This window comes from Gavia stellata, chromosome 2 (assembly GCF_030936135.1).
Source record: "Gavia stellata isolate bGavSte3 chromosome 2, bGavSte3.hap2, whole genome shotgun sequence".
Taxonomy (NCBI): Eukaryota; Metazoa; Chordata; class Aves; order Gaviiformes; family Gaviidae; genus Gavia; species Gavia stellata.
The window spans coordinates 64,104,068-64,128,554 of NC_082595.1; the positions used below are offsets into that span (position 1 = coordinate 64,104,068).

General features: G+C 40.9%; 1 protein-coding gene across 2 annotated transcripts in view; it reads left to right on the forward strand.

The window, feature by feature from the left end:
• The window catches only part of BVES (blood vessel epicardial substance), a 34,836-nt gene that overhangs the window by 4,899 nt on the left and 5,450 nt on the right, over positions 1 to 24,487 (forward strand). For both annotated transcript variants that reach the window (XM_059835647.1, XM_059835646.1), the window contains exons 2-7: positions 657 to 890; positions 4,038 to 4,162; positions 14,931 to 15,118; positions 16,076 to 16,184; positions 18,122 to 18,289; positions 22,029 to 22,170. In XM_059835647.1, coding sequence (XP_059691630.1) covers positions 668 to 890; positions 4,038 to 4,162; positions 14,931 to 15,118; positions 16,076 to 16,184; positions 18,122 to 18,289; positions 22,029 to 22,170 — 955 coding nt within the window. In that variant the 5' untranslated portion in view covers positions 657 to 667. The remainder of the gene's footprint in view (positions 1 to 656; positions 891 to 4,037; positions 4,163 to 14,930; positions 15,119 to 16,075; positions 16,185 to 18,121; positions 18,290 to 22,028; positions 22,171 to 24,487) is intronic.

The following is a 24,487-nucleotide window of genomic DNA, read 5'->3' on the forward strand; positions in this document are numbered from 1 at the left end:
GTTCTCAAAAGTGGTTTGGGTTTTTTGCCTACTCTGGTTAATCTGTGCAAGATGATATGTGGCTTAGGAGACCTCCAAATGATCCTGCAAATAAGCCAGAAGTTGAGATTGTCTTTGGTTCTGATTTTTGTATGGTTTGTTGACTTTTTGTTTTAATCAACCAAACACATGTGTTCCTCCTTCAAGACCTTTTTTCTCTTTCATTTCTCATCTAGGTTGTTAAGTTCTCTTAAATATTTACTTTGCCTGAGATCGTGGACCCATTCAATAAATGGTAGACCGAAATGTGATTTTTTTATTTTTTTTTTTTTTTTTAATTCATGTAGGACTAGGAAGAATACATAGGATGTTGTACTGAGGAATGACAGTCATAGTAGCTAGTGTTCAAGCAGAGTTCTTTATGTGCATATGGTCCAAAGTTTGAAACGTACCATTCTTCAAGCGTAGCACTTAAGTGAAAGAGATAGTAAAGCATTACTGAACTATAGCTCTAGCTTACTGTTTTAAATAATTTTCAGATTTTTTTTTCTATGATTGATAATGGAAAATATATCCTGGGAAGAGAGAAAAATAACCCCAGATCCATGTGTATGACTAATATATTTCAGTTTAATGCACAGTGATTTTTATTTTTTTCCCTTTCTCTCTCATTGCAGGAATCTCCAAGATGAATACGACAGCAATGAGCCCACTCACTGTTACTCCACTGGGTTTTATTCCAGACTTTAAAAATGCCACCCTTGTGCCTTTCAATGAGACTGCATGTGAAAACTGGAAAGAGATTCATCATCTTGTTTTCCATGTGGCAAACATTTGCTTTGCAGTTGGACTGGTTATTCCAACTACTCTGAATCTTCATATGATTTTTCTGCGAGGCCTGCTCACCATAGGTAGGAGAATTATTCTGGAAAGATTTGTGACCTTCCCGTGACAGAAATAGCAGTTTGTGAATGTTACGGAGCTTTCTCCTGGTCCCTTCAGCTTACGGTGAAATTCCAGCACGTATTCATGGTCATTGTACTCTGCTGAAGGTGTTTCTGGTGTAAGTGGGGGTGTGTTCTGACCCTGACAGACCATTTCTAGAAAGGTTATATGTCTCTAGGCTCTTAAAACTTCCCAGAAATACAACTTATATCTTCGAACCTGTGTAGATGTCAACTAGAAAACAAGTGGACCCCATTTACTTCAGACATGACTGGCTGCTTAAAATTCATTACATTCATAGAATGGTTTGGGTTGGAAGGGACCTGAAAGATCATCTACTTCCAACCCCCCTGCCATGGGCAGGGACACCTTCCACTAGACCAGGTTGCTCAAAGCCCCGTCCAACCTGGCTTTGAACACTTCCAGGGATGGGGCATCCACACTTTCTCTGGGAAATCTGTTCCAGTGCCTCACCACCCTCATGGTGAAGAATTTCTTCCTAATATCTAATCTAAATCTACCCTCTTTCAGCTTAAAGCCATTACCCCCTGTCCCATCACTACATGCCCTTGTAAAAAGTCCCTCTCCAGCTTTCTTGTAGGCCCCCTTCAGGTACTGGAAGGCTGCTACAAGGTCTCCCTGGAGCCTTCTTTTCTCCAGGCTGAACAGCCCCAACTGTCTCATCCTGTCTTCAGAGGAGAGGTGCTCCAGCCCTCTGATTGTCTTTGTGGCCCTCCTCTGGACTTGCTCCAACAGCTCCATGTCCTTTTTATGTTGTCTTCAAATCATAGTTAAGTCTATGGATCCTTAAGACCTTAATTTTAGGTTTCAAGTAAGTACATTGACTGGTATGTCTGCAATAGGTAAGGTTTTCCTTGAGAAGCTTGGTGTCACCCCATGTGTTCTTTAAATGTATGTTCAAACACATGGCACTTGTGGATCACCAGCATTATTTTTATTGCTGATTCAGAAGCGCGGGCTTTTGATATGAAGTGCAGTCTGTACTCCTGAAGTCAGTCGTGTTTCCTCCACCACTGTAGGCATTTTGTAATACCAAAATTTGACTTCAGAGGAAAAACTAAGTTTGGCATGCTTGAGCCTAAGCAAGCATGGTTTCATTTGTTAACAGTCTTGCAGTCCCACAGCTATTTCAAAGCCCTTCTACTTTGTGTGGGACAAGGCCTTTGTGATCAAAGGAGAAGGATTAGTGAGTTACTGCAGTGCAGAAAAGATAAAACTAGGTGTATGACAACGCAGAGTACTTAGGCATGCTCTCACTTAAGGCTAAGTGAGAAAGCTTATTCGTATAATAGCGTGGGTCAATTTTATGATGGAACTTCTGTGGTTGAATTTACAATGATCTTGCCTTTTTTTTATAGCTATTGTAGGATAACTTATTCAAACAGACTGCACTGATGACCAAGGGTCTGAGCATTGCAAGACCTTCTGTCTGTGCAGTTCTCGTTTTAAAAGCGATGGGAGCTCTGCACTTGCTGAGCTTGCTGCTTTAGTCTGCAGGTCTTGTTGCAGTTTGAAGAGATACTGAATCGGTTTTGCAAGCTAAGATGGCAACTGGAAGCAAATTTATTCTGTGTGCAACAGAAGTAATGAAGCCTGGTTCCTAGGGATCACAGAATCACTAAGGTTGGAAAAGACCTGTAAGATCATCAAGTCCAACCATAAAAAAAACAAACAAACAAAAAAAAACCAAACACACACACCCACAAAAAACCAAAACCAACCACAAAACACATCACAACCCACACCAAAACAACCCACCCACACCACACAGCACCATGCCCATCAAGCCACATCCCACAATGCCACATCCACACGCTCCTTGAATACCTCCAGAGAGGGTGACTCTACCACCTCCCTGCGCAGCCTGTTCCAATGTTTCACTACTCTCTCAGTAAAGAACTTTTTCCTAATATCCAGCCTGAACCTCCCCTGGCGCAACTTGAGGCCATTTCCTCTAGTCCTGTCACTAGTCACTTGGGAGAAGAGACCAACACCCACCTCTCTGCAACCTCCTTTCAGGTAGTTGTAGAGAGCAATAAGGTCTCCCCTTTATTTTGATGACCCTGCCCTACCTCTGTGCTGCTCCACAATATTGCTCCCCTTCAGTACTTCCAGGCCTTGTATCCTCCCATCCCTTGTAGTCTAATTAAACAGCTGATCAAGAGTCATCACATCTTGATTTTTCTGATCTGTATGTAACTGCTGCCTGGCCAATCAGCAATCCAGACAGAATAGATAATATTGAGTTCATGAATTCAGTATCATCTTCAGGGAAAGGGACACTAATTTGGCATCTTGTCTTTCTCCTTGTTGTCTTTGCATGAAACTTAAGGGGAAATATATCTATGACCTCTACAGCCATCTCTCAGACAGTAGGTTCACAGTTATCTGGGAGAGACTCACTGATGCATAATGTATCATTTGATAAGTATTGTATTTGTAGGCTAAAAATAGTATCCCTAATCATACAGAATGAATAATGACAACTGCTTTAAAAGATAAGGCAAAGTAAAGCAACTAAAAAAGGAACAAGCATTTGAAATATTCTCCTTTGATGTCATAAAACAGAATTCAGGTTCCTGCTGTGACCTTGTCAAAATGCAGTGGTGATGCTTCCTTTAAATTTTCAAAAATACCTGTGTATGACTTTAGGAGATTTTTTTTAGGCTCTTGTTTGTCAAATTAATGCAGTAGTAGTAATAAAGTTTTGTGAGCTACTCAATTCTTTGTACTTAAGACACAACCTTCCCCTATCCCATTTCTATGTCATTTTAGTAACAGACCATCGTGGGCTGCACCTTTCTGCTTTCCCCAGTCCTGATCTGAATTATTGTCGTTCAGTATTGCAGTCCCATACAGTAAGACTGCAGTTTGCTGTCAACCTGCTCTCAGTGCCTGTTTGTAGCATTGTAGTGATTAGCTCTGCTACCTGTGCACACGTTGATCCATAGAGCCTAACTGTAGTAAGGCTTATAGAATACATTGCTTTTAGTGTAATTATACCCAGTGGACACATTCTTGATGACTTTGAACAATAAACACATTCGTACAGTGCAATCTAACTTCCTTTTTTTTTTTTTTCAATTTTTCAGGATGTGCATTGTTCATCATCTGGGCTACACTCTACCGTTGTGCCTTGGACATAATGATCTGGAATTCTGTGTTTTTGGTTGTCAACCTTTTACATTTCACATACCTAGTGTATAAGAGAAGACCGGTATGTATAATAACTAAACTGCACAAGCAGTCTAGTAAGATGCAAGAAAAAGGAAGTTTTGCCCATGTTTGCTGGACAAACCAATGAATTACACAGCAGTTCTTGAATTGGACAGGCTTTTTTGGGTGAAGTCAGGTGCTTCAGCAGGATCCAGACCATAACTATGATCTGATGTAGTACGTTATGGATTTCAGGGAAATAATTTTCTTGAAAAATTATTTCACTTTAAAAGTTACTATTGGCTGGTTCTGGCTGTTGTGTTTTGGTTTCGGTTTGGTTTTGGTGGTAAAGAAGGGCTTACATAGTTTCTTTGTAGAGAGACCAGAAATGGTAGTTTGGGGTTTGTTTGTGTGTTTTTTTTGTCATTTTCCCCACCCTCCCACCCACAAGAGTACATGCATACAGACCTCCTGAAATAAAATCCTGCTAAGATACTTAAAATTGAGCATTCCAGGACAGTAATTTTTTTGAATTAGGAGTTTGGGAGGGATCAAACTTTCATACCTCACTTTTAAGTCTTGAACATCCTCTGGTGGTGGGAAAGGAGACTGATAAATTACAAGTGCCCTAACAGACTGTTATTTCAACATAGGAACAAATGCTGATGTCCATTTATAAATGACCTTCACACTCTTTGATTTGCTGACAAGTGCTTTAGCCCATATGTTTTGTACTGCCACATTGCTTTTAAATGCAAATGAAAGGTAAGTGAGATGCTACTACCCTTTTTGAACATCTGTGGGACTCACAGATAAGCAGGAAAATTGAGTAAGGTATGGGAAGAGCAGTATTAAGTGAAATGATCCTTCCTTTTATCCTTTTTAGTGCATTCATTGAGTTTTGAGGGTCATGTCTGGGAATTTTGCAACTTCTTTTGTTGCCTTCAGAAGGATGTGTTGGGATAACTTTCTTCAAATGCACTCTAAGAATATATTTGAAATGTATACCAAAAATACAGGATTCCTTGCCCTGCCTTCAGCTACATGTATATCTAATAGAAAATCAATTTATTTTGTTAGTATTCTTCATCCAGAAGTATATTCTGTTTCTGCAAAACAATTAGCAACCCAGCCTTCTGTTGGTATATGCACATCAAAATTAGATAATCTTTAATGTAATCGTTGTTATTATGTGCCCATCAAATATTAATGAAGTGCTAAGTGTTCAAAACGTTAACATTACATTCTTTAGTCTCCAAAATCTAAGGCAGATAGATTTATAATGTGAAGATTACAGGAATATATATGGGGTTACATTATTAGCAGAATAACTCTGCCTTTGCCCAAAGTCAGACACATTCTGGAAGTGTGTAACAGCTGGTACAAAAAAAAAACCTAGCTGGAAAGAAGTTCTTCACCAAGTCAATGCAGCCTGTGCAAGAAAGCAGCTAGGAAATTAACAACCTCCTCCTTTCCTGGCAAGGCAGCATAATGCTTGACCTCTGTCTTTCCTGAAGGATAGCTTAAAACTAACTAGACTGATCTACTATTAGATGTTTATAGATGTGTAGTAAATATTTCTAGTAATTTAAATTACTCTCTCTCAGAGTAATCTTTGCAGTTAAAGGGTAAGTTCCTCTTTGGTTTGTATTGCTAATGCTATTATTTTAGACTATTCAATCCATTTATGCGTCATCGTCAAGATGCAGCAGCATGGTGAAACTGCACTGTATTTCTGCTAGTCAGCCATGGCCATGCTGTCCAATGCACCACACAAAATAACAGTTGGGATAATGTAGAGCCAGTGAAGCCAGACTCTACATGTTTGTGTCTATAGTTAGATATCCCATGCAGGTACTCTGGTCTTTAATATGGGATGAGCTCGTGTTGTATTCTTTTCTGTCAATGAAGACATCAAGTTAGCATGTTCTGCTTCCCCTCAACCCACCCATCAACTTAGCCTTTTAATATCATCTTGAGGTGCCTAGTCCTTTGTTAAATGGGACAGGAATTGGCTAACAAAGTCAGAAGTTATTGCAAAAGGCAGGAGCGCACAGCTGATATAAATTAATTTCCCTAGAAGACCAAGCCTTAAAACTTACCTGTATTTTTAAAAGTGAGTTGTGGCATGTGTCCTTAGAACATGGGTGATGGTCCCTGGGTTCATACCCGTCCAACCCTTTCCAAAAGTCTAAATAAAAGATTATTGGAGAGTGAAGGAGCATCTTGGGAGGAGGACACACTTTTGTGCTTGAGTGAAAAAAAAAATTGCTTTACAATGTGTAAATCAATACTGAATGAAGAAAGAAAAACATTTTCTTCTGTGATTACAGTTGTATGCTAAAAGCTGTGTTAGCATAGGCTGGGGTTTTTGTGCGTTATAGTATAGACTTCGTCCTATTGAAGTGCCAGCTATTTTCACTAAATACTCTAGTAAATCTGTTAGCAGAATTATTTGTAGGACTTGGATAAGTGATAGAAGTGGATGAAGTATTCTATAGGTGGGTTTAAAAAGAGGGAGTTATGTAAGGATGTGAAACTTGACTGATAAACTGTCAGTTGCCGAAGTTGGTAGAAAATTACCTCTAAGAGAGGAAGGACTGGAGGACCTGCCTTTAAGTTTGCTCTCCATTTCTGTAGCCCTTCCCCACTGACTATGGAACCACAGCAGAATTGAGGTGCTCAGCACTCCCACAGACTGTGCACCATACACATGGTGCAAAACCACAGCTATTCTTACCTATAGAATAAATTGGAATTCTAGGCAGAGAACATTAGAGGAAACATAGGAAAATAGACTTTGGTGGATGTCTTCTATAACGCTGTGCAAGTTAAGGATTTCAACTTAAGTAGAGCCAGAGCAAGCTGTCAAAGAAAGAAGAATTTAAAGGAAATGAAAGACATGGTAGAAAGACCAAAATCTTTACCAGTATGGCTAAAAACAACTGCAGAACAAACTCCAATAGGCAACCACAGCTTATAAAAAGAGGCTAAAGGTTAAATTGCATCTGTCTACCACAAGTTGATAAATTGAGTACATCTACTTGTATGTGTTAACAGAGGAAGGGTTCTACCTACAGCAGTGTTCCTCCGGTGTGAAGCATAGATTCACCCAAAGGTTACCATCTGCAGGGCTACGTGACCTTTACAACTTAAAACTTAGCCAAGAATTAGTTCTGATATACAAAGAAACAGCACTACATGGCTAGTCTATTAAGGCTTAAAATAATGTCAGGTTTTTTTCTTTCCATTAAGTTTAAGAAATTACAGTATTTATGGACATTACATGAAAAATATTATACTATTTTAACTGGTGCAATACATAATATTTTCAGCAATTACTTTTAAATCGGGGGGGGGGGGGGGGGGGTGTGTTGTTTTTTAAAACATCCCCTTACACACCTTAACACTAGTTCCTTTTCAGGTTTAGTTCTCAGCTTACTGTCCAACAATTACATGATACAGAAAGATCTTTTTTTCAGAAAGACCTGAAAGGAAACTTAGTATAAGATAAGTCTTAACTTTTTTTCCTTTAGAACTTTTATTCAAGGCACATAATTTGGGCAGAACTTCTAAGAATGAATAATAGTCTCAGTCATATTCTGATATTCGTACTGAAATATTACATTGTTCAGGACATGGGTGCTCCCAGAAATGAAAGGCCTCTGAGAGGAAGCATGTAATATTTGAGTGTAACAATGAAGAGCATTTTCAAAGAGTACAAATAATTATTTGTGGTCTTTACTTCTGCAACAATAGCTTTACCTTATGAAACAGGAATTGGAGATGGATGAGTGAGACAAGATGATTCCAAGTTAAACATCTAGTTCAAGCTGGTTGTCCAGTGGAATTCAACCCACCCACCTAATACCTGTTTAAGACGTGATAGTGACATCCCTCCCCACTGGCTAGAGAAAAAGCCTACACAACTGTTATAAACTACTAACCTAGCTTTATATAGTCATAGGTGAGATGCACTTCATTGCTGCTCTCTAGCAGTATGAGGAAAAAAAATTCAAATTGCTTCATGCTGATCTAAACTGTAACATGGTGGAGAACTGGAGTCTAGCTTTCAAATTTTTATTCCTACCACTGCAGCTGTGGGCTGGGAACTGCGGTTACTTGGTTCTCTGAAAACTGGGCTCTAAATACCTAGTAAATTATGTAAATTTAAACAGTAGTTGAAATTATATGGAATCAGGGTAATATCCCAAACGATATACGAATCTTTTTGTTATAGACTATGATCAGCAAGCTTACTTGAAGTGATACCTGGTAGTCACATGTGTCTTTTTAGCTGTCTTACACATTCTGTTTATTATGAACTTGAAGGCTGTTTTTAAGTGCTTTTCTTATAGAAAGCTAGAGAATGGGGAAAAAAATTATCAGGAACTAATTTTGAATGAAATTTTCTGTCTGCAACTATTATATTGCCTATCTCAAAATCAATTTTATTTAGTCATCCTCACAAATTATGTTTTCAAGGAAAGGAAGAAATGGAAGAATAATTACAAGTTAGTCATATTACAAAATTAATAATTGATATGTTCAGTTGTTAAATATTTATTTTATTAAATGGAGCATGCAAAATAGCAGCGAGTTTCTCTTCTGACCAGAAGATTATTTCTGTGGTTTTGACTCCTTGGAGCTTTACAGATTTGGCTTTTTTAGTCTGAGTGGAAGCTGAAAGAGTCTAATCGGGGTCTCTACAGAGCTCTGACTCGGAGCTCTGGCAGAATATTTCAACTACTGCTGAACAAAACATTACACCTACCCATGTGGCTCACTTGGAATATGACCCATAAGCATGACTGGAGAAGCAGTCAGTGATGCTTGTGAAAGGTGAATAGTCTGTTACAAGGGAGACCATCTAAAATATATCTACCAACCTGATCAGTCTTTAAGAAAGTGGTTATGATTGCTTTCTCTTTTAAGCATTGTACATTAGAGGAAGATCATGAAACCTGAATTGTGTGCTAGCATTAGCACTTCAGGGCCAAATCCTGCCCTCAGGTCTGTAGGTGTTGTTTTGCATTCATGAGTCTTAGGAGCTACTTGTATGTTCATCTGAGAAAGGAATTTATCTCTTTGAGTTGCAGTGTCCATGTATAGAAAGAGGTGCAAATTAAATTGGTATGGCTGTTTAAAAATGAGGGAGTTCCTGGAGAACCAGTGGGTAAAACCAATTGTCATCTAACTTCACAGGTATATGGAACATACTTTGAAATCAAACAGTTTAGGGCAATCCCTGACATAAGACAATTTCTCTTGCTAGTTTTAAATTTAATCTTTGTTTTGCGCATGTAGATGTCCTCTGAGGTGTTAAAGACTGTGGCATAAGGAACATACAGGAAAATGAAAACTTCAGTTTCATGTAAATGTAGTCACTGGTGGAAGATTTAATTGTAATTGATTCAGTGTGAAACCAGTGTAACTTGAGGTCAGGTGACATAATGGGCATATGTAAGTCACAGAATCATTAAGGTTGGAAAAGACCTGTAAGATCATCAAGTCCAACGATCAACCCAACACCACCACGCCTACTAAACCATGTCCCACAATGCTATCTCTACATGTTCTTTAAACACCTCCAGTGATGGTGACTCCACCACCTCCCTGGGCAGCCTGTTCCAATACTTGAAAGAATTTTTTCCTAATATCCAGCCTGAACCTCCCCTGGCACAAATTGAGGCCATTTCCTCTTGTCCTGTCGCTAGTCACTTGGGAGAAGAGACCAACACCCACCTCTCTGCAACCCCCTTTCAGGTAACTGTAGCGAGCGATGAGGTCTCCCCTCAGCCTCCTCTTCTCCAGACTGAACAACCCCAGTTCCCTCAGCCGCTCCTCATAAGACTTGTGTTCCAGACCCCTCACCAGCTTCGTTGCCCTTCTCTGGACACGCTCCAGCACCTCCATGTCCTTCTTGTAGTGAGGGGCCCAAAACTGAACACAGGATTCGAGGTGCGGCCTCACCAGCGCCGAGTACAGGGGCACGATCACCTCCCTGCTCCTGCTGGCCACACCATTTCTGATACAGGCCAGGATGCTGTTGGCCTTCTTGGCCACCTGGGCACACTGCTGGCTCATCTTCAGCCGGCTGTCGATCAACACCCCCACATCCTTTTCTGCGGGGGAGCTTTCCAGCCACTTGTCCCCAAACCTGTAGTGTTGCATGGGGTTGTTGTGACCCAAGTGCAGGACCCGGCACTTGGCCTTATTAAACCTCATACAATTGGCCTCGGCCCATCGATCCAGCCTGTCCAGATCCCTCTGCAGAGCCTTCCTACCCTCCAGCAGATCAACACTCCCGCCCAACTTGGTGTCATTTGCAGACTTACTGAGGATGCACTCAATCCCCTCATCCAGATCATTGATAAAAATATTAAACAAGACCGGTCCCAAAACTGAGCCCTGGGGGACTCCGCTTGTGACCAGCTGCCAACTGGATTTCACCCCATTCACCACGACTCTCTGGGCTCGGCCATCCAGCCAGTTTTTTACCCAGCGAAAAGTGTACCTGTCTAAACCACGGGCCGCCAGCTTCTCCAGGAGAATACTGTGGGAGACAGTGTCGAAGGCTTTACTAAAGTCCAGGTAGACAACATCAACAGCCTTTCCCTCATCCACTGGGCGGGTCACCTGGTCATAGAAGGAGATGAGGTTGATCAAGCAGGACCTGCCCTTCATGAACCCGTGCTGGCTGGGCCTGGTCCCTTGGTTATCCTGCACGTGCCCCGTGAGCGCCCTCCAGATGTACCTCTCCATAATCTTCCCTGGCACCGAGGTCAGGCTGACAGGCCTGTAGTTCCCCGGATCCTCCTCCTGTCCCTTCTTGTAGATGGGCGTCACGTTGGCAAGCCTCCAGTCATCCGGGACCTCCCCCGTTAACCAGGACTGTTGATAAATGATGGAGAGCGGCTTGGCAAGCTCCTCTGCCAGCTCCCTCAGCACCCTTGGGTGGATACCATCAGGCCCCATAGACTTGTGAGTGTCCAGGTGGCATAGCAGGTCGTTAACTGCTTCCTCCTGGATCATGGGGAGTTTATTTTGCTCTCCATCCCTGTCTTCCAGCTCAGGGAGCTGAATACCCTGAGGATACCTGGTCTGGCTATTAAAGACTGAGGCAAAGAAGGCATTAAGTACCTCAGCCTTTTCCTCGTCCTTGGTGACAGTGTTCCCCCCCAGCATCCAATGAAGGATGGAGATTCTCCTTGGCTCTGTTTTTGTTGTTAATGTATTTGTAAAAACAATTTTTGTTGTCCCTTATGACCGTGGCCAGATTGAGCTCTAGCTGAGCTTTTGCCTTTCTAATTCCCTCTCTGCATGACTTAACGAGATCCCTGTATTCTTCTTCAGTTGCCTGCCCCTTCTTCCAAACTCTCCTTTTTTTCCTGAGTCCCAGCAAAAGCTCCCTGTTCAGCCAGGCCGGTCGTCTTCCCCGATAGCTCTTCTTATGGCACATGGGGACTGCCTGCTCCTGCGCCTTTAAGATTTCCTTCTTGAAGAAGGCCCAGCCTTCCTGGGCCCCTTTGACCTTCAGGACCATCTCCCAAGGGACTCTCTCAACCAGTGTCCTGAACAGGCCAAAGTCTGCCTGTTTATGAGCCCTAATGGCATGCACCCGCAAGTGCCAAGGGAGCTGGCTGATGTCACTGTGATGCTGCTCTTGATAATATTTGAACAATCATGTTGACTGGGAGAAGTGCCTGAGGACTAGAGGAAAGCAAATGCCACTGCTTTCTTCAAAAAGGGCAAGAAGGAGAACCCCAGGAACTGCAGGCTGGTCAGCCTCACTTCAGTCCCTTAGAAGGTGATGGAACAACTAATCCTGGAAACCATTTCCAGGCACATGAAGGACAAGAAGGTGGTCAGGAGCAGTCAGCATGGATTCACCGAGGGGAAGTCCTGTTTAACCAACCTGATAACATTCTACGGTAAAATAAGTGGCCGGGTAGATGAGGAGAGAGCGGTGGATGTTGTCTATCTTAACTTCAGTAAGGCTTTTGACACTGTCTTGCATGAAATCCTTATAGAGAAGCTGTTGAAGTGGGGGCTGGATGAGGAGACAGTGAAGTGGATTGAAAACTGGCTGAATGGCTGGTCTGAGGGTGGTAATCAGGAGTGTGAAGTCTAGTTGGAGGTATGTACTCTACACACTACGCTAGTGTGTATGCTAGCAGTGTAACCTAGGAGTCAATACTGGGCCCAGTCCTGTTTGATATCTTCATTAGTGATCTGGATGATGGGGCGGAGTGTACCCTGATGACACAAAACTGAGAGGGGTGACTGATAGGCCAGAAGGTTGGGCAGCCAAACGGACCTCAACAGGCTGGAGAAATGGGTTGATAGGAACCTCATGAAGTTCAAAAAGAAGTACAAAGTCCTGTACCTGGGGAGGAACAACCCCATGCACCAGCACATGCTGGGGGCTGACCAGCTGGAAGGCATCTTTGCAGAAAAGGACCTGGAGGTCCTGGTGGACACCAGCTTGAACATGAGCCAGCAATGTGCCCTTGCAGCAAAGAGGGGCAACAGTATTCCAGTGACAGGACCAGAGGCAGTGGGCACAAATGGAAACACAGGAGAGTCTGGACATCAGGAAACACTTTTTTGCTGTAAAGGTGGTGGAGCAGTGGCATAGGTTGCCCAGAGAGGCTGTGGTATCTCCATCCTTGGGGATGTTCACGTGGCTTTTGAATATGGTCCTGGGCAACTTGGCTCTAGGTGACCCTGGTTAATCATGGGGGTTGAACCAGCTGACCTCCAGAGGTCCCTTTCAGCTTCCACCATTCTGTCATTCTGTGACTTCATTGTTAATCTTGTCTGAACATTTATATTCTAGCCCTCTTGTTCTTGGTTCTGATAGCATTTCTTGGTCAGAGATTAATTTATAGAAGGAGGGAGACATGTAACAAAATGTTGACTGTGTAATGAAATGGAAAGATCCCTTTAAATGTTTTGAGGAGGCAGTAATTCACGTTTGATTGAAGCTTATGTATGGACAGATCAAAAAATCAAATAAACTGAATGCTTTAATACAGTTGTGGGTGGTAAATGTGCACAAAGTTGGCAATAAGTTTGGCTATGAGTAAGGAAAAGAAAGTTCTCAGGAGCGCTCTCACGAGAATTTTTTACATGAAGCCCTTGGAACCAGGTATTGGTGTGTGTTTCACATGAAGGCTGCATAAAAATCCTTGTGGCTTATAAACTTGCTTTTACTTTTCATGGTTTGAGGCCATCTGGGTGAAAAGTGAAGTCTGCAGGTTTGGGATGTCCTTTTGTTGGGCTTTTGTGGAATTATAAAGGCTGAGAAGTCATGAAATGATAACGGCAAGGTCACATAAGCAGCCTTATATCTTCCTGCTTAGCAATTTAATAACAAACTGTATACTATTTCTGTGGGATTAACCCACCATCTCTGCCCACTGGATTGTCACTTCCAGAGTGACTCTCATGGCATTCAGTGGCCCAAATGTGGGATGGATCGCATCAGTGACTGAGGCTGTGTGTGAAATCCTCCAAATATGCTTCCACACATCCAGGAAGTTTCTGCCTCAGCTCAATTTGTTCTATATTTAAATAAATTTGAAATGTAACAAGGAAACCTTCTTGGTTTTCCAAAAACTTTTCATTATGCCTGGTTTACTGTTTCACACACACAGGTAATTCTACTGAAAACAGCTCAGGGAGGATTTTTGATGTGGAATACATACATCTCTTAGGGGCTAAAGACTAATATTTTCACCCTAAAATGCTCTCCTGGGGAGAGAATAGTGAGAGTTTGAAGCCCTCATGGACCTCAGATAGCCTGGGGCCTCCCACGGTCATTCTGGATTCCCCACCTCCTCCAGCCACAATGTGACCAGAAGTTTCTTGAGTCCCACTGTTGGCTACTGTCAGCTGAAAAGTGACTCCTGGACTCTTGTGCTGCCACCTTCTGTCCTCCCTTTTTTTTAATATTGAAATAAAAAAAAGTCTAGAAGATAGTGTAAACTTGGAATATTCTCATTTGTTGAAGTGGTGACTCCTTTTCTTCTTTTTCTGCCTATTTTTCATGGTTGCTTTTCCTCAGTCTCTGTTCTATGTATATTTTATCTTGTCATTATCTGATGCATATTGTTCTAATTTGTTTTCCTCCTAGCAAATATGCAGGCTTTGTTCAGGCTGCCTCTGCTTTCCGGGGGGCTGGGACACTGTCTCATTCCCTGCTGCCTTCATTCAAGACAGACGTCCAGGCTTGGGATTTTAGCCAACGTTCTTTCCCTCATTGCCACTGCCTGAGATTGGGTGGGCTCCTAGATGTGGGATGTTCATCTGGCATTGTTGGGTTTTTCCCTCCCTCATCCCACGTGGTTTCAATATGACGGGTTTGTTTTTCAGGACTCATAGTACTGCTTTTCTACTGCAAGTAAGCCAAGAAGCTCAGGGATGAAAGGGGCTCCCAGGAGAGCCTGAGAGATGGCCAGAACAAGGTGTGCACATGGTATGAAAAATGCAGGCAACCTAATTTTTTTCCTGTGCAATTCTGGCCCAAGTCCTATTCACTGTTACATCAGCTGACATCTCAAAAGACTCTTTGTGTCTGATTTAATGTGCCACTTGGATGGAACAGCATCCTAAAGCACCAACCTGGCTAGTTTTAGGTAAGGTTTTGGTCACCCTATCATAGGCAATGTTTGTGGATAGATGTCACACATTTACCAGTTCTTCCCTTGCCTAAACATAACAAAGATGTTCCTCAAATGCAGCAACTAAAACATGTGCGCAGTCTTACTCTTTTTTAACTAATGCCTCTGTGTTTATTGATGCCTTTTGGTTTTGCATTCTAGATCAAGATAGAGAAGGAGCTTAGCAGCCTCTACAAGAGAATGTTTGAACCTCTCCATGTGCCTCCAGAGCTCTTCCAAAGACTAACTGGACAATTCTGCAACATTCAGACTTTAAAGATAGGTCAAGCCTATGCTGCAGAAGATAAAACATCTGTTGATGATAGGCTAAGCATCCTGCTGAAGGGAAAGTAGGTTCTGTGAAGCCTGAGGACAGCCTCATGCTTTGTGTGATGGTTGAATAGATTAGAATGTTGTTGGGGGTTTTGTTAGCTTTTTTAATGATACTGTTTGTAGCACGTTATGGTTTATAGCCAAATAGTCTATAGCCATATTTTGTGACGCTGTTTTCAAATGAAAGTGATGTCTCCTACTGGGAGCATATTATGTCTCCACTTGCGTGTGCAGCTGCATGGATTTTAGTAGGAATTATATTTGTATAATACCGAAGGCAGTGTCTTCCAGACCAAGCAAGAGATTTGTTTGAGTCTTAGATGTCTAAGTTGTCTTATCAGTGCATTCTCAGGTTTTAAGGTTAAAAAATACTGTGCGGGAGGGAAGGAAAAAATACCCCTCCAGTAGACTTTAAAACAACAGGCCTATTGGAATTGATTCATTGCACATGTACATATAAGCAGAGAGGGGCAGGTGCACTGCCCAGAGGCTGACAGGACCCGGGTGAGAAGGGTAAGATAACTGTCCGTGGCCAGGCTGTAATCTTGAAGCTCCTGCTAAGTTCCAGCCAATATTTTAACCAGTTTCTGTTGATGGCAACAGTGACGTCAGGTTTCATCATTTTTCTTCGAAGTCATTCGCTGCTCATTACTGTAAAGCTAGTTATCTAAAGGAAGTCTGATTCTGGTCTGGCTGTATAACATAACCCTGAAGACCTTTTTCATTTCCAATAGCAATGTTCTGAGCATGCACTCCATGTCTGGCAACTCAGTTTGGCTGGCAGCCTGTTCTGCTTGGAATTGGCAGAGGTTTAGGCAGAAAATATGTTAGCTCTGGGGCTGAAATTCCAGAAGATGAACATATTTTTGCCTGTTACCTGCCGCATTACCACTGTCAATAATCATCTCAAATTTAGATTAAATTAATCAACCTCCATGACTTTAAAATGTTGTTTCATGCATTTTTATTTCCAGAATGAAGGTGTCTTACCGAGGGCATTTTCTGCATAATATTTACCCCTGTGCCTTTATAGATTCTCCTGAATTTCGATCAACGCAGATGAACCGGGGTGAAAAATTCCAGGTACGCTTTGGTTTAAATGTCACTGGATATGAGCTGAGATCATAAAAAAACAGAGTGTAAATGTGATCAACAGTGAACTATTTGCATAATTTTGCTAGCTCTCTAGTACTGGTGTTTCATGATGGACCGTATCAAGAATAACTTGTAAAATTAAATACTGCAAAACAGTATTATGATGGTGTTTGCTGAGCAGTCTGGCTTTTGCTGTTCTCTTCTCTGTTCCTGTTTCCAAGTTTATCTTGTGTTAAGAGATTATTCAGGACAAATAATTTAAGAGATAGCTTTACTGGAAAAAGAGTTGATGTGTGCAGTCTCATCACTGGTTCAAAAACAGAAAAGGAAAAATAATTATTGTAATATTTGGTGTTACTAAAATGAAAGAGTAAAAATTCAGCCACTAGTAGTTTGAAATTGGTATTCATCTAAACGTATAAATGCTTCTGTCATTTTGAAAGTTGTTAAAGCAACATAAGCTGAAAGAGGTCACAGTATTTTGAATAAAAATATTCATATGGGGAACAGTAAGGGTATATGTCTCTAGCTGTGTAATTATGCTACTACATTAAAGGATATATTATACTGTAGCTTCTGGGGAAAAAACACTGTTAGAGAAGGTTTTTTTCACATAGTACTGAAATGGCTATTTTGCTGCCTCTTGCTTGTTGTTCTTTAACTGGCGATGTGTAGTAACGCCAGGACGGTGGCTGACTGGGTACATCCACGCTGATACCCTGGCAGAAGGGGAGGGAGGGAGAGTAATGTAGACTCTGAAATCAGTGATTGATGTCATATGTTCCAGTCAAACACTAGGCTTAACGCCAAGGAGAGAGAGCTGTCCAGATGTATTCGTTGTGCAGCAGTGAGGCGTCCTGCAGCACGGCCACCCTCTTGGCACAGCCTATTTCATAAGCGACTGGATGCGAATTGGTCCCTCTGAAGGGAAAAGGCTCATGCCTCAACTTCTGCCTGCCTTAAAAATTATTGTAATCTGGTGCGGTGTACATCCTTCACTTGTGAGTTCTGCTTGTTACTGCTATATAAACACTGTCAGCGTTGCCATTGCAAGAGGACACAGATTCAATCTTAAGGACCCCATCTGCTGGCAGCGCTGGCAAATTCTTCCTCAGCCTGTGTGCTTGTCTTACAGACCATGACGTTAAAATCCATGGATATCTGTCAGTTTCCCGTTATTTCTTGGGCTTTATATATTGTTAATTTTTCAGGAGGTAATCTTAGCTTGTAATAGCAGAGAGCACCTGATTTCTTCATAGATGACCGACTTTCTCTTGCAAAACACGCTGTTGGGTATCACCGAGCGGTGCAGGTTTCGGTGTGCCATTGCCCTCTGCCGGCACAGGGGGATGAACCTGGCAGGTTCAGCCACCCTAGAGAGGGTGCAAGCTCCTCTGTGACTATTGATAGCAGAATTATCAGTAACTGAGCAAACAGAGCCTTGTGGTACTTGTGGGATCAACAGGGTTGATGGTGAAGAGAGAAAGGTGAAACTTTTTTTATTAAAAAAACCCCCACACTTTGATGGAGACCTTTGGATTAGACCCGTTGTTTCTGTTTGGTGACAGTGACATAAAATAAAACCAAGCAACATGTAGGCCTATTGGGATGTGAGTAGTGTCGTCACTGTAGGACTGACTTTATATATAAATCTCCTCTAACATAAATGCTTTTACAGATTGGAACTTAAGAGAGATTTTCCCCTATTATCTCCCCCCAGGTTTTCTGAAAAAACAAACTGGCAATGCTTATCAGTTAAAAATATCAGGATAATAAATATCTGAGATTTGTAAATATCGCGTTCTAAGGGATACTGAAAAGTTTTATGGCTTTAAGAGTTATTTTAACTGGAGGCACAAATAAAATGGTATCACTTATTTTAAAGCATGTTTAAATGTGCTAATTCTGAGCATGTATTTTCTCAGGTCACCATTATTGCAGATGATAACTGCAAGTTCCTGTGCTGGTCCAGGGAAAGGCTGACCTATTTTCTGGAATCTGAGCCATTTCTTTATGAGATCTTTAAGTATCTTATTGGCAAAGATATTACAAATAAACTCTATTCATTGAACGACCCAACCTTAAATGACAAGGTAAGCAACTGAAGTTTTGTTTGGGAATTTTCCTCCCCCACACAACTGTATTGTTACTTCAGTTTTAAATCCTCTTGAAGCACCTTCTTTTAACCTGCTGCTGTCAGCTGCTGAATTCACACTCCTTGCCTTTTAGTGCCAAAGTATGAGTCAGTGCAACATTTTTGTCAGAAGCAATATTGGTTAATTGTTAGCACAGTAATGTGCTAGAAAGGTGAATAACTGGGGTTCAGAACCGATCAGCTAGCACAAATATTTCTAGCCAACTGGTAGACGTGATGGCCAGTAGCTAAAAAGGTGCTTCTCTCTGGATATGCTTTCTCACTAAAAAATGGGCCCCTTTTTGTGCAAAGAAGCTTCAGGGTTTTTTCTTAAATAATTTGCTTGCTGGGGTCAAACAACTGCATAATACTGATTGCCAAGAAGAACAATTTCAACATGTGTTTGAGGGTTGCAAATACAAAAAAATAAAAAGAAAGAACGTTAGGTTGATACGATATAGTTGGTGGAAGGAGGCATGAAATACATATAAATACATATAAAATATTCAGTGGTCTGAATATAGCTCGTTCTTCTTTGCATGTAGAGGGAGTGTGGTTTAGGTGTCACAGTAAGGGGTCTGGGTGTAGTCATGGATATATTGATTATCTTGGTTTACTTTCATTTTGTCTCCTTACTTAGTTACATGGCTTGTCAAGATTTGGATGGTAACACAGCTGCTGGTGGTTTTTTTTTATTATTTATGTAGTGGCTGTAGGGTTCTCATATATAATTTATTTGAAGAACTTTCACCATCATTTATGAAAAGCTTTATAGTTTTGTAATACAGTATTTTCATATTTTGTCTGTATTGATTTAACCTCACACTAACTCAGAGCAAAAATCCTTCTCATCAGATTGCCCATAAATATCTCATATATAGGTTAAATAGTTACTTCTGCAAAGTGGCAAATTTACTACAAAATGATCCAAAAGGAATGACTGCCACTGCTACTATACAACAGACTTCAACAGGCTTAACTTCTAATGTCTTTTTGGCTAATTCGACCTTGTAAGTTTTTTCAATTTTGTACTGGCTATAGAAAGAGAAAAGAAAGAATTGCTGGAGAAACAATTTAACTGCAATAAAGCACTGCTTATTGTGTCTTCTGGTCAATGAAATAGAGAATTACACTGTCTTGCAGTCAGATCCTCAAAACTATTTTGGATCACTGTTTTCATCTTACAAATGCAGTAAGATAAAAGTGATCTAGCAGGAACGTACCATCTATAAAGGACATCTTATAAACTATATGGTTAAAGCTTCTTTTTTTAAAAAAATAAAAAAGAATTACAGGGGACGTGTTCTGTATTAAACCCCACATCTACATAGACAGTAAATAATTTCTGGAGTAGGGCATCTGAAAGGAGCATGTGGCAGCGTGCCTCCTTTGTGTGCAAAGGATAGCAGTCAGACTGCCTCTCCTGGGAGACTGCTGTTCTCCACACTCCTTCTCACCTTGCCTTTTTTTCTTTTTTCCCCTCTTTTTTCCTCTTTTTTCTCTTTTATTTTTTCCTGTTTTCCTTTTCTATTCTCCGGGTTTTTTTCCTCTTTTCTTTCCTCTTTTCTTCCCACATTTTCTTTTTTTACACTTGGATGACAGCATTAGGATGTCATGCCTAGTATACAAAGTCATCTAGCAACACACTTGTGCTGCTGACTTCTGGCACTGTAGAGCTTCAGCACCAGTATAAATATTTATTGAAATGGAAGTATAATGAAATACTCATTGTAATGTTGCAATTGATTGTTTTTAAGTGAAAGGTCCTTATCATACCTTCTAAGTATTAAAAAAAAGAAAACCCAAACTTTGCCCCTCCTTTGACTTAACATCTGCATACTTTTATAAAAATAACAGCGCAAGCATTTGTCATCAGTACATTTGTTTTCGGTTTCCTTGCAAGAATAGCGAGCTCCCCTGGCTTTTGCTTCCTTCCTTTTAATCATCCTGTTGTGTCACAGCCACAGGTATTGCTGTCATTGAGTGGCAGTCCTTGCTGTTTGAAAGGTTTATTTTGATTAGAGCTGTGTTGTATGTGCACAGTCTGGAAGATCAAATGGATGTCCAACCTGCTGGGCTAGGTGAGATCAAGGCTGAAAGGGACTTTCTAGTTCTGTACTTACCCTGTCTGTATTTGCCACTGTATGGCTCAAGTATAGCTATATAATGTACAGACGAGTCAGTATGAACAGAAAAGTTCCATTTAACTTTATTCCAGCTAATAACAGTTTTGACATTTCTATTTGCCACTTTAACACACTGAGTATATATTTTACTCGCCATCTTAACCATGTAAATCTGGCCTCACGATTTTATGTATATTTTTTAATTAAATGATACTTTTACTTTAACTTGAGTTTGTACCAAGTCTTTAGTGAAAACAGTCACATCAATTTAAGATTATCGTAACCATTTTATCACCCTAACTTTTGAAAATGTATGTTATAAAAATTAAGAGCGAGCATTTGGGAAATTTGTAGTACCTTTTTATTCTTCATCAAATGAAAATCCTGTTGCACAAGCCCTTCCTACATAACATAGGACAAGAACTGTCTGTCAAGTAAATGCTCCTTCATTTCCCAGTTGCCAGCAACCTATAGGTATGTCACTTTTCACAGGCTTCATTGTCAAATATACATATTACTGGTGTCTTTAATGCTTTTTAGCTGGTGACAATCTCAACAGAAAAATTTTGTAGTGGACTTCTGTACACGGGGAACTTACAAGAGAACAACTAAACCAAATCCAGTATAGATTATTCATAATCAAGATAGTAGTAAGAGGATAAAAATACCAATTCATTGCATGTTGGAAAACAGAAAAGTATCCATTTATTTGTAAGGAACCTTGTGATTTTCTCTTACCTAAGGAGATTTTCACTACTGTTGGAAAAATAGTCGTTCTTCCCCACATAAAATAGGGTGCTAATTCCTGACAAAGTTCAGTAAAGTGGAGTCATCCATAATGCTTTTGTCATTGATTACTACCTTTCACATACACCTAAAATAGCATTCTGACTTGCAGTAATACTTAACAAGGTACAATATATGGTTTCATATGAATATTATAGTACAAAGGCTTCTCAGGAAGACTACTGAAAGCAAATGGAAGCTCCTAAGACCATTTGACAGGCAGAGGATAACGTTCATGTGATGCATTTGATCTGTCTTCAGTAAAATCAAGAGCCAAATGATCATCTACTAGGAAGGAATGACATTCACCGTTTTCTAACATGACAAAATGGAAAGCCAGGAAAGTGAACGAGTTTCTGTTAAAGATATAAATTGCTAAACTCTCTATATAGCATGCTGTTTTCTCAGCAAGGAAGACCAGGGTCATCATAAAGGCTGTATTTAATTGCAGAGCATCATACCAGAACAATGAATTATCAAATAATAAAAATCAAACTTTTTGTACGAAAATACATGAAAAGTCCAGTGCAAAACAGAATTAATATTGAATAACTAATCTGAGGTTTCTTGCTTGTCAGTGTTCTAATTCAATATATTACTGGCATCTTCTATTTTCATTTAAATCAATTTACACTGCATAGAATCTTCTACTCTAACCAGCTTCTTGATTCATGAAGAGTCATAGCTGAGACCAGAGCATCTACTACAGAGGAAATAGTTATTTTCCGTTTTTGTTTTAATTTACTTGATACCTTTTTTAAAATAATAATTATTTAATTTTTTTAGGCTTCAAAAAAGATTGATCGCCAGCCTAGTCTTTGCTCACAGCTCTCTGTGATGCAGATGAGAAACAGTATGGCCAGTACCAGTGACAGTGAGGATGGCTTGCAGATGTTTCTTCGTGGGACTTCCTCTGCATCCTCTCTTCGTGAGTGCTCAAAATACTTTATGCCAGTTTTGAACACAGCTTCGCTGATCATAAGAGATGATTGTAGAACTCCTTTTGTCTTCAGTGGAGCAGACGGTGGCTTTTTGGATGCTGTTGTACATCAGCTAAGTGGAAGGACCTAACCACAGGGAATTCATAAGATGCATAAGGCTTTGTATGCTAACTGAAACTACTTCATGTAGACACCGGAAAAAACCAGCATGTATTGTAATCATTTTTGGCATAATGTGAATGTGTAGGCATAATATGGAATGTTTATAGCAATGGGGCAAAACTGTGAATGTACACTGCCTGTCACAGTAGTATCTCCGTTGGTCTGTGACTGGCAATTGTAGAAATTAAAAAGCCAAACAAAACTTTTTCCCTCAGGAACTTGGTGCTCTGCATTTCCTCCTGAGATAGTTTGTATTGGCAGGGTCTGGAGAAATGTGGTGTACAACCAATATTTTGATGCCACCTGGAAAATCTCCAAATATCCTGTCAGGCTCTCCTCCCCTGTGCTGTGTATGACAGGGGTAGTAGAGAACAGATGAAATGAGGGAGGAAACCATGTCTTACCTTTTTGCTTCTACTCTTGGAATTTATTTCTTTATAGAAACCTTCTAAATGATTGTTTCTAGGCTATTGTTATTTTTTACTTTTAATTTTTCTGAATCTCAACTTCAACAGTAGCCTGAACTCTGAAAGCAGCTTTTGAACAGAAAACTCCGTAAGATTCTCAATTTTCTCATTTGGCATAAGCTGTTAGTTTAACGGAATTTAAAAGGATCATATATGATTATTTATTTTGATTTGGGAAATATTATTCTTTAGGAATTAGAATTCAAATATATGAGGAAAAAAATCACTGCCAGTTATTTATTATAGTTAAACTCTCTGCTAAGAAGAGGAAGTGGTTTAAAGTATTTGCACTTTCCCATTTAATTATCTGTTCTCCATTGTGTTCCTCACAGTTCTCATCCATGAACTCCTTCAGACTGGAGGGCCTATCTGTTTTCACTCCTTAACATTGGTATAGTCTGCATGCCCAGATAGATGGAAGCAAAAGCCCTGCTAGTGTTTCACCCTACCAGAACGTCGGGGGTGACAACTGGGATATGGGTGTTAAAGACCGGTGAAAATGCCACTGTTGTTTTTCTTTATTTTTCCTCTGTTCCCTGAAAGGACATTTAGAATCACAGAACAGTTGAGGTTGGAAGTAACCTCTGGAGATTGTCTAGTCCAACCCCATGTTCAAAGCAGGGTCAGCTAGAGCAGGTTCCTCAGGGCCGTGTCCAGTCAAGCTTTGAATATTTCCAAGGTGGAAGATTTCACAGCCTCTCTGGGCAACCTGTTCCAGGGTCTTATTGCCCTCACAGTGAAAAAGATTTCCCTTATTGCAGCTCATCACTGTTGTCCTTTTTTCTTTAGTGCATGCCTTCGAGAAGAGTCTGGCTCTGTCTTCTTTATACCCTTCCATTAGGTAGCCGAAGACAGCAGTAAGATCCCCTGAGAACCTTCTGTTCATAAGGCTGAATGCACCCAGGTTTTGCAGCCTCTCCGTCTACGTCTTGTGCTCCATCCCCTGACCATCTTGGTTGCTCTCCACTGCCCTCGCTCCAGTATGTCCATGTCTTTCTTGTACAGGGGAGCCCGAAACTGGACACAGCACTCCAGATCCTGTCTCACAAGTGCCAAATAGAGGGGATTAATCTCTTTCATTGACCTGCTGGCTATGCTCTTGCTAATATGGCCCAAAATATGCTGCTAATATAGCCCAATATATGGATGGCCTTCTTCACTGCAGGGGCACTCTGCTGACTCATATTCCATTTTGTGTCCACCAGGACCCCCAGATCTGTTTCTGCAAAGCTGCTTTCCAACCAGTTGATACCCAGGCTGTACTGCTGTGTAGGTTTGTCAAGTCACAGGTGCAGGAATTTGCCTTGTTGAACTTCATGTGGTTTCTGTCAGTTCTGTCAGTTCTTTTCTCCAGCCTCTGAAGGCCCATTCTGACTAGCTGCCCTACCCTCTGTCCTATCAACAGTTTCCCTCACTACTTGGCTGTCGTCTATGAACTTAATAGGAATGTACTCCATCCCATCATCCAGGTCATTAATATATTGAACATTATAGGCCTTGGTATTGGCCCTCGAGGGACACTGCTGGTAACCAACTGCCAGGTGGGGTTTATACTGCTGTTCGCCACCCTGTGAACTCAGCAGTTCAGCAAATTTTTCACCCAAGCTGTAGTCTGTGACCCAGTCCATTTCTCACCCATTTGCCTAGAAGGATTTTATGGCAGGCTGTAGAGGGC